At 35.9% G+C, this 11,698-nt stretch overlaps 1 protein-coding gene across 27 annotated transcripts in view; it reads right to left on the minus strand.

Annotated features, from left to right (window-relative positions):
- Positions 1 to 11,698, minus strand: part of Rims1 (regulating synaptic membrane exocytosis 1) — a 480,520-nt gene that overhangs the window by 170,265 nt on the left and 298,557 nt on the right. For all 27 annotated transcript variants that reach the window (XM_029538285.1, XM_029538283.1, XM_029538282.1 and 24 more), the window contains one exon: positions 1,281 to 1,348. In XM_029538285.1, the coding sequence (XP_029394145.1) occupies positions 1,281 to 1,348 (68 nt within the window). The remainder of the gene's footprint in view (positions 1 to 1,280; positions 1,349 to 11,698) is intronic.

Raw genomic sequence — 11,698 nt, forward strand, 5'->3', positions numbered from 1 at the left:
AGCATCCACTTCTGTGTTTGCCAGGCACTGGCATAGCCTCACAAGAGGCCACTATATCAGGGTGAACACATTTCAACAATATTTTACCTTTAACTTGTTAATGTGAGGAAGCATATGTACCTCGGTGCACAAGTAGAGGTTAGAGGACAATTTAGGGTTCTTTCATTTCACAGTGTGGGTACTGGGGATTGAACTTGCAATGAAATCTGGATTTAATTCCAAATATTTGAACTTGTTTTTGATAAAAAGTTTCCAAGATTTTTCCTCCAGCCTTTAAAAATAGTTTCTTCAGAAGTTAAGTTAGGTTAAACACTGTGTATTCCAGCAACTAAACCTTATCCAGTGCAATGGCTAAGACTATTAGGTGTCTGTGTTGTGTGTATCTGTATAGTGTTGTACATACGTTTCAGTTCTTGTGTTTGTCCCTGAATGTGTTTATTTGTGTGTGTCTATGGTTGTCGTGTGTGTGTGTGTGTGTGTGTGTGTGTGTGTGTGTGTAGGAACTAGGATGAAACTCTTTCTGTATGCCCAGTGCTCTCTGAAAACCTTCCAATGAGAAGAGGTTAAACTAGTTAACCACCACTCTACCTTGTCCTTATCTCCAGAAGGGACGTCGTCCGGGCTAACGCAGAACCCCCCAGACTGTGCTCTCTCACTCGCATACATAACATCTCTGTATCTTAAAATTCCTATGTAAGAGAAAACTGAGCAGGGAAACCCAGCCAGGGAGTAAACATTAATGCATAGGAACTCAGACTTAAACCGGGCACCAGCATATTGTTTAAACATTATTATGGGGTGGACTTCCTTTTCTGGAGCAGACATTAACTAGGCTTTTAAAAGAGGTAGAACTAATTAATTGCTCAGCTTTAATAAGATAAATTGTGTATAAAACATTGTTATCTAACATTGATCCCAGGATCTGAATCTTAACAGATCTATTTACTACAGCGTACGGCAATGTTCTATTATTATTGAGAAAAGTCGTTTCCTGTGCGGACATATAAAACACACTCATGGGGAACATTTTTAAAGTTCTCTTCATTTAAAAATAATTTCAGGGTGAAAGTAAAATGAATAAATTTGCTTTTCTTGATTTAAAACTTGTCGATTATTCAGAAATAACTCCTCTAGCTCTTCAAAGTGGTCCTTTTGAATTAAATTAATAATGGCTGTAATAAAATATGTGGTAGATCCAGAAAGATGTTTATTGAGAGAGGAACAGAGGATCATCAATCCACATATAAATCTTGAACTGTATATGCTGTCAAAGAACTTACCGAACTAATAGGCGACGTTTCCCTGCTGTGCCACGTGGCAGGATCCAGCCAGTAGTAATCCAAGTCACCTGTGTGGTGAGAAGGGACAAAAAGGGCTTAAAATAGAAAAGGCACCAAGTTCAGCACTATGTCTTCAAGTCCATGGGAAAGAGTGCAGGGCATTAAGTCCTCAGCATTGAGACAGAAGGAAGGGCCATCCAGAGACTGCCCCATAGAGCGGCCTCTTGTGAGGCTGTGCCAGTGCCTGGCAAACACAGAAGTGGATGCTCACAGTCAGCTATTGGATTGTACACAGGGCCCCCAAGGGAGGAGCTACAGAAAGTACCCACGGTGTTGTAGGGGGCTGCAACCCTGTAGGTGCAACAACAATATGAACTATCCAGTACCCCCTGAGCTCGTGTCTCTAGCTGCATATGTAGCAGAAGATGCCCTACTCGGCCATCACTGGGAAGAGAGGCCCCTTGGTCTTGAAAACTTTATATGCCCCAGTACAGGGGAACACCAGGGCCAAGAAGTGGAAGTGGGTGGGTATGGGAGCGGGGGTGGGTAGGATATAGGGAACTTTCGGGATAGCATTTGAAATGTAAATGAAAATATCTAATAAAAAAATGTCATCAGCGTTTGCCTCCCAGGCTAATAATACACAATTGACTTGATAATGTTAAGGCTTGAATCATATCAATGAAGGAACAAGCGATACAAACATACTTCAGGCAATCAAGAACTATCCTTCAGCATTGCCAGTCATTCTAGGAACATGGGACACAAAAATAAAGAAAGCTAGAGTGTTCATCCTCTCAGCCTGGCTTCAGGTAACTCTGTATCAGGCTATAGCCTGCCATCTAGTGGCAGAGAGTCTATCCTCTGCATTGAGAAATACTTAAATTTTAGGCTCTTTCTTTTCTACTCATCTGCACTATTTCCTACTTTTTGAAGTCATGTGGTGGTCCATATCTACCTTCATTACCTGATAATATGGCACACCTACCTAATACCTCCCAATAAATACACTGTCAAGAACAGCTTAGCAAAGGCTGCATGCAGATGACATTGTATCCCAACAGTATTACCAAGGACATAAAGAACTTTAAAAAGCTTTAGCACTGTATACATGGACTTATAAATATTTATTTTAATATGTACTTCTATCACAATGCCAAAGAAAGAAACTCAGAAAAAAAAGAAAAATTTAAAGAAGAGATGTTTTTCATGAGATAAAAAACCGGGGGAAAACAGCGGGATTTTTTGTTTGTTTGTTTGTTTTTTAAATCAGATACAAATTTAACCTCATGTTTTAGTACCAGATTATCACAATGAAAAAAAAATGTTCTACGTATAGCCAAATAAAATAAAAATTATCAGAGTTGCCAAAGTATGCCAGCTAAACCCAAAGCACAGAGACACTACTAGCTAACTGTTTGAAAAACACATTTGTCTTATAATTGCATCTTAGCCATAAAGACATTCTCATTGGTGGGAGGCATGGGAGATAACGAAAACTGCAGAAATGAAATTCATAATAATTTCAAAAATTTGTGAACTCGGTCATCATAAAACCCACACATTTCCACTCAACTGCTCTCTGCAGTTTTCAAAACACAGCCTTGTTTTGAAAAAAAAAGTCATAAGCACTACAATAAATATTGAAATGTCGTATATTCATAGGGATAATGGTAGGCTCTGTTCAGGTACCTATGTCAGACATGAGACCAGCAAGAAATATTCGCTTAAAAATATTACTTCACCTGGGATTCAGATATCTCTCAAAAATTACATTTTGAACACACAGATGGTACAATATCCAAGTTTGTGAAATTCTAAATGTCTACAGGACATCTCCCTAATGAAATGCATAAAGTTTCAAAATTATCAACATTTGTACTATATATTTACTGTCTGTTTAACTTCCCATGGTTAATTTCAAGTAACTAATCAGCAATTCCTTTCAGAAAACAAACTATAATGTGAATATTGAAGTGCTAATGTATTTATTAACAAACTTGTTATTGCCATTCATAAATGTCTTTCTCCAAGTTCCATATATTTTGTAAGAAGATCTGATACACTGTTAAAATCTAGCTCATCTTTAAAAGACTCAGGTTCATAGAACCAATAAGACTCTGTCAGGAGATGTAGAGGAAAATGAGTCCTTGATGGGGTCACTACTGTAAGAAATCTATCTACATGGGCACCTTCTTGACCTGTTCCATTCCTCTTAGGATGGTGCAATTCTGTATTTGATTTCATTTACCTATATAAGTCGAAACACTTATATGTACCAACTATTTTTTACAAAAAGTGTTCCTCACATGCAAAAACCTAAAAGGTTAATATTTTTAGTAAAATTCAATAACACTCCTTTGTCATATTATGAAGACAAGCCTTTCAAACAATGGTGTTCTATCAGCTACAAGCTATATAGGGAAACCGTCTTGAATGCTACATGTAGCCTCATGTTTTGATAACCTTTGATCATATATGGAATTGCAGATGTATACTAATTATTACTAGAAAGTGAATATGTAAAAAAATCACTACTGTATCACAGAAAACTTATTTATTTTAGAAGACATTAAACCCCTTTGTATTCTGAACATATTTTAACAGTTTCATGGTCATCTACTAAGTTGCACTATTTTTTTGCTTAAAAATTTGTTAAAACAATTAAAAGCATATAATTGTAATCTGTTGTTTCTTCTGTTCATGTAATTATAGAGTTTATAAAATACTAAAATTTTAAATACTAAAATTTGTCCTCCTAATTTACATTTATCTGATAATGATGATTTAAAAAGCCTCAACAAAACTTACTCTAAAATATTTTTAAAAAATGCTTCTTGATAAAATATTATCTTTGAGAACTTATAGATGATTAAAGGTATCAACTGCTGGGTTGTAGAGCTTCAAAATAATAATAAATTCAATTAGATTACTTGTAGAACATATGCAAATATTTGGTTGCACATTCAATGTACCCCTACAAGATCAAATTCACTATTATTAATTAGAGCAGGAAAGAACAGCACTTGGCACATATAGCTATTCATACGTAGCTGTGTTCAAGTAACCTTATAATTATGATCTTTTTTAGACATTTAAGACAGTCTAGCTCTCTACACCTTTGGAAAAACAGGCTAATTAAAGACAGTAAGCAGAGAGTTCTCATTATAAAAAAATTTCATATACTATGCATTTTCAATGCACAAATTTATTTTCAATTTATAAATAATATCTATGTCATTTACATGGGACATAAATTTTATGCAAATAGATATAAAGTTTAATTAGTATGATTAGCATATATAATAATGCATTGTTATAATTCCAAATTTCATAGTTTTGATTTCTAGTGTTAAAGCACAATGGATCCCAATAAAATGAACCAATATCATTGAACATAAATAAGTTTCGAATAGAATGCTTTGATTGAGCATGTATATTAATACTATTTTTTTAATATCCACACTTTTCATTTCCTTTAGTATATGATAATCTATGTGACAGCTATGCTTGCCAAGTTTGGCATATAAATAGTGTGCAAGTATTAAAGGAAAGTTATTCCTCATGTGCTAGTGAAGTACTAGAGGTGTATTTCACATCATGTTAAGAATGCGTATGAGGCATATTCTGACCTAATTAGAATGAATGATGTCAACCAACTATACAAATTTTAATGCTGGTTATCAGTAACTGCACGATTTACAACACCTTTATAACTGTGCTTCCTGACATCTCAAGAAGCAAACCATTCTTCCTAAATAGACTACATGACTGTCATACATAAAATGTAAACATCACAGACTTAAAATCAAAAGCACTTATCTACCCTTCAACATATTTCCTACGTCCCTTAAACTGTTTTATCATTTGCTTATTCCTCTATGGCAGTGGTTCTCAAATGATGGATCATGACCCCTTTGGGGGTCACATGCCTGATATCCTGCATATCAGATATTTACATTAGTAGTCACAGCAGTTGAAAAATTATAGTCAGGGAGTAACAAGAAAGTGATTTTGTGGTTGGGAGCCACCACACATGAAGAACTGCATTAAGGGGTCGCAGTATTAGGAAACTTGAGAACCACGGCTCTATAAATAAAAGGTGTGCTAAATCAACCAAAGTTAGGAAAAATTTAACTATTTAAATATAGCATAGGATAGAAGTAAAATATCCAATTTTCTGAATGTGTGCACATTGTGTATACTGGACAGCAATTCAGTGCTAAGAAAAGGATTTAAATTTACGTAAGGTAAAGAAAGCAATCTCCACACCAAATCACGTGATATGTACATGATAGAGGTCATTCAGGCTATACGATGATACAGTGTGTTCATTTAAATGAATTGAATGCAAGAAAACCACATTTTAAGAAAAGTCAACTACAAATGACCTTTGTGTTTTAATAACACATTGAACACTTCAATGAAAATGCTCTCTCCATGTATTGCCAACGAGAATAAAAATTAGCGGAGCGTTGGATTAGTTGTGCCAGCTAATCCTGAGGCAGCGAGCTACCATTACATAGGGTGCATTTTGTTTTCTGAGAAATTTAATTTTATAGACAGGAATTAAAATCTGAAACTACAAACTAAGGTGTGGTAGTTTGTTAATATTTTTACAGTTCTCCTATAGTAGGAAGGTGCCCTGTTTTCAAATTAGACTAGTGATACTCTATAATAAATAAGCAATACTTTGTTATACAGAAAAGTCCTCAATTTCATTCACATTAATTAGAGTTCAACTGTAAAAAAAAATTACAGCACTTAGTTCTAATCACCCAAACAGGATGATAATAAAGCTATCATGATTAACTATTAACCACATAACCTGTCAAATATCCCAAAGGCTACTTTATACATATATAAAACATATAAATAAATTATATAATGTTACATGTCATATAATATATGAATATAAAATTAATAATTGTTATTATTTAATTGCCATCTTTCATTAAAGCCAGTCTAAGCTCTTATGTAAATGGAAATATCAGTCCCCAAATACTGTTAGGCAAACCCTGAATAAAATCTTGTTTGTGTCCCTTGAACTCTAGACCTGAGGCAGAGGCATATTTGAAACATTTGTGTTTTGCATGAACATCTTCAATAATGATAAGCAACTTAAATCCAATGAGACTTAGCCAAGCAAAACAAGTACATGTCATAAATATATACACACATACACACATAAGAGCATATCCTTTCTCGGAAGACCTGCATTGTCTCTAGCCACTTGGGGTTTTGTTAGAATGTTTTCTAAATGCATATTACATATTCCATACCGATCCTTATGTCCATAAAAATGTGTAGCTTTCACCTCTTATCAACAATGTTTCTTCTTACAGCAAATGACACCATCACAGAATACACAACTGGTCAAAAATGCAGAAAACAAATCGTGGTGGGTGCCTAGACATAACTGATACACCAATGACATAACTTGAACACCTAAGGCTTGGAGACAATCCCAGACAAGGAAACAAGAAAGATTGCACAAACTGCAGAACTGGGTCCACTGTAATACAATGTTTTCTACTTACACAGGGAGCTAATGACATTTCAACAATATGGGTGCCTATACAAGATCTACATAAATGGCAATGCCCACTGACATCGAATGTCTACAGAAGAAATCTCACAGATTTCCCTACATGAAAAGGTAGAGGCAATTAATAGCTTCTCATAATTTAAGATACACCCTTTTCCAGGAGCAACCCCCTGATAAGTTATCCAATCAAAGTGGTCATCCCTAAAAATACATATATTTACAAATAACAGTAAATGGACTTCAACAGGCTGTATCTATATGTACATATGTGTGTGTAACAATAACAAAGAAGTGGTCATGACTTTGGGGAAAACAGAGGAGTAGTAAGAAGGAGGTTAGAAATTATAACAATGCCCATGTACGAAATTGTAAAAATTATAATTGTAAGCAAACAAATACTAGAAATATGGCTTTTCTTATGACTCAGATCTCATGTATGAACAAACCATCAAAGCATGTTAATATTGTAAAGACACAGCTGCACTCTCTTGTCATAAAATCATTATTCCCATGTTTGAAACTTTCCCCTAAAGGTTAAAAAAAAATAGTGGAGGAGAGAGAAATTTCACTTTTTTTATGGAAGCTGTGCTCACTCCTAAAGGTGTTCACATCATGAATCACCAGAGAAACGTAAAGCAACACAAAATTAAATGTCAACTCTCACCTGTTAAAATGGCTCTCTCTCTTTTTTTTAAAGGTCAATGTGGAAAATATAGAAATATTAGAATCTGTGTATACACTGACAGGGATGTACGTTACTATGTGAAACACTAATGGGGAAACTCAGAAATTGCAAATATAATGGTATGATCTGACAAGAACACTTCAGGGGATATAGCCAACATAATGGAATTCAGGATTTTAAATGAATGAATGAATGAATGAATGAGTAAATAAATAAACAAAGAAACCAACCTTTTCATGTGCATTGCTACACTGTACACAGAGGCACCTAAGTCCACCAATAGGTTAAGAAGTAGAGAGAATAGTGTATAAGCATACAATAAAATATTAACTTTTTTCAAAGTAGAAAGCCTCAATATCGTGGACAAAACATGGATGGACACAGAAGACAGACTAAGTGAAACCAACTAGGTACAGAAAAGATATAACGTTCAGTATGGCAATCCTAACAGTCAAACACAAAGCCAAGAGGGCCATGATGACCTCTTGTCTGTTAAAATGGCTCTATCCTTTTTAAAGGTTAATGTAGACAATATGTAGAAATACTAGAATCTGTGTGTAAACTGATAGGAGTGTAAATTGGTAATTTTAATATATATAAAATGGTAGTGGAGAATCCCTACAATTTTCAGAGTTATCCAGGGCATGGTGTTAATGTCTCCCCATCCCCCACCTCTCTTTTTAAAAAATCACCAACCAGTTCCTAAAACCAGGTAGAGATGTGTTAAAGGAATGCCATTGTTAAATTACTCAAGAGATGTGTAACGTGAAGGGCTGGGGCATGGGCCATAATCAATCTGCTACTCGTCAGTCAACCGAGTTAATACACTACAAAGTATGTGCACAGAGACACTATGAACTATATATTACTATGATCATGAATATGCATTTCACAAAGTGCAGAAGGAGAGTTGGGGGAGATGGGAATGTTCACAACATTCATGGTTTAACAGGTAATTGTTTCTCCAAGATTAGCAAGTAGCATAAAGCAAATAGGTACAGTGGTTTTATAAGCCAATAATGCAGTTTAAGCAACAATAATTACACTTCTTAAATTAACTTTTCTTCGTCTTTTTATCATATAACAAATGACACTGGTCTTCTGCATTGGACTATAAATTCAGTATTTTAATTAAATTGACTTAGTTACTAAGATGACTCAAATAAGGGCACTGATTACTAATTATTATACTAATGAGGTATCAAATTCAATGCTTAGATTCAGAAATTATTTATAGTATACAGACTCTCAAAAGCTGAGCAGCTCTTCGACAGTGATCAAATATTTGTTTGAGGGACTGAGTTGCAACTTTGATTGTAATTTTTTTTTAGAGTACATGAAGGTAAATTCGGAAACTGGCCCAAAGAAAGGGGATTGCTTTAATGCACTTACTAAGGGCATTGCTTTAATACAGCCATCCCTTGTTTTAGGTGGTTTTGACAGGGCTGGGGGAGACATCAACACCATGCTCTGGATAACTCTGAAAAACACTGAACTCAGAATCAAAAATCATGGCTGAACTCTGAAACTGGTCTACCAATAAACAGTAGAGTGCTTGTTGTTCTTTTAAATGGTAATAGCAGATCGTGGGTATCACAGTACATAAAGTACCAACAGAAATTCAAACTTTCAATAGTATATAAACATGCCTACTAGCACTTTTCTAACTATACCAAAACATCAATTAATTTTTATATCCGCATCCTATCAATTTTATATACCAGCATTAATAACTATGAAATGGTACTTTTACTGCCTCTGAGTTTACTTCTTTAAGACCTTTTTTTTTTCTTTTGAAGTTCAGAAAAACACACTTTAATTGTGCTAAGAGTTTTTGGAGGTCTGGGAAGAAGAACAATGGCAGTCTAACTAGCATTGGCTGCTGTGATTCTTTTTTCTTTTTTTAAAAATTTTTTATTAGGTATTTTCTTTATTTACATTTCGAATGTTATCTCTTTCCTAGTTTCCCCTCTGAAAACCCCCTATCCCTTCCCCCTCCCCCTGCGCATCAACCCACCCACTCCTGCTTCCTGGTCCTGCCATTACCCTATACTGGGGCATAGAACATTCACAGGACCAAGGGCCTCTCCTCCCATTGATGTCCGATTAGGTCATCCTTTGCTACATATGCAGCTAGAGCCACGAGTGCCACCATGTGTTTTCTTTGGTTGGTGGTTTAGTCCCTGGGAGCTCTGGGGGTACTGGTTAGTTCATATTGATGTTTTTCCTATGGGGTTGCAAACCCCTTCAGCTCCCTGGGTACTTTATCTCCTTCATTGGGGACCCTGTGTTTTGTCCAATCGATGGCTGTGAGCATCCATTTTTGTATTTGTCAGGCACCAGCAGAGCCTCTCAGGAGACAGCTATATCAGGGTCCTGTCAGCAAGCTCTTTTTGGCATCCACAATAGTGTCTGGGTTTGGTGGTTGTCTATGGGATGGATTACAGGTGGGGAAGTCTCTCATGGTCATTCCTACAGCCTCTGCTTCACATTTTGTCTCTGTAACTCCTTCCAAAGTTATTGTGTTCCCCCTTCTAAGAAGAACCCAAGTATCGACACCTTCTTCTTGAGTTTCATGTGTTTTGCTAATTGTATCTTGGGTATTCCAAGGTCTGGGCTAATATCCACTTATCAGTGAGTCCATACCAATGTGTCTTCTTTTATGATTGGGTTACCTCACTAAAGATGATATCCTCCAGATCCATCCATTTGTCCAAGAATTTCATAAATCCATTGTTTTTAATAGCTGAGTAGTACTCCATTGTGTAAATGTACCACATTTTCTGTATCCATTCCTCTGCTGAGGGACATCTGGGTTCTTTCCAGCTTCTGGTTATTATAAATAAGGCTGCTATGAACATAGTGGAGCATGTGTTCTTATTACAAGTTGGAGCATCTTCTAGGTATATGCCCAGGAATGGTATTGCTGGATCCTCCGGTAGTACTATGTCCAATTTTCTGAGGAAATGCCAAATGGATTTCCAGATTTGTTGTACCAGCTTGCAATCCCACCAACAATGGAGGGGTGTTCTTCTTTCTCCACATCCTCACCAGCATCTGCTCTCACCTGAGTTTTTGATCTTAACCATTCTGACTGGTGTGGGGTGGAATTTCAGTGTTGTTTTGATTTGCATTTCCCTGATGACTAAGGATGTTGAACATGTTTTTTAGCTGCTTTTCAGCCAATCAGTATTCCTCAGTTGAGAATTCTTTGTTTAGCTCTGTACCCCATTTTTAATAGGGTTATTTGGTTTTCTGGAGTCTAACCTCTTTAGTTCTTTGCATATATTGGATAGTAGCCCTCTATTGGATTTAGGATCAGTAAAGATCTTTTCCCAATCTTTTGCTTGCCTAATTGACAGTGTCCTTTGCCTTACAGAAGCTTTGCAATTTTATGAGGTCCCATTGTTAATTCTTGATCTTGCAGTACAAGCCATTGCTGTTCTGTTCAGGAATTTTACCCCTGTGCCTATGTGTTTGAGGCTCTTCCCCACTTTCTCCTCTATGAGTTTCAGTGTCTCTGGTTTTATTTGGAGCTCCTTGATCCATTTAGACTTGAGCTTTGTACAGAGAGATTAGAATGGATCAATTAGCATTCTTCTATATGCTAACTGCCAGTGGAGTGAGCCAGCACCATTTGTTGAAAATGCTGTCTTTTTTCCACTGGATGGTTTTATTCCTTTGTCAAAGATCAAGTGACCATAGGTGTGTGGGTTCACTTATGGATCTTCAATTCTATTCCATTGATCTACCTGTCTGTCACAGTCCCATGAAGTTTTTATCACAATTGCTCTGTAGTACAGCTTGAGTTCAGGGATGGTGATTCCACCAGAGGTTCTTTTAATTGTTGAGAATATTTTTTGCTATCCTAGATTTTTTTTGTTATTCCAGATGAATTTAAAAATTGCCCTTTTTAACTCTATGAATAATTGAGTTGGAATTTTGATGGAGATTGCATTGAATCTGTAAAATAACTTAGTGTGACTCTAACTAAGCAAGTGAAAGATCTACATGATAAGAACTTCAAGTCTCTGAAGAAAGAAATCAAAGAAGATCTCAGAAGATAGAAAGATATCCCACTCTCATTGATTGGCAGGATTATTTAAGACTTTTAATAACCACAGGATATCAGTTTATATACTAATATTATTTTATCTAATATACACAGACACACACACACACACA

The sequence above is a fragment of the Mus pahari genome, chromosome 5 (genome assembly GCF_900095145.1).
Source record: "Mus pahari chromosome 5, PAHARI_EIJ_v1.1, whole genome shotgun sequence".
Lineage (NCBI taxonomy): Eukaryota > Metazoa > Chordata > Mammalia > Rodentia > Muridae > Mus > Mus pahari.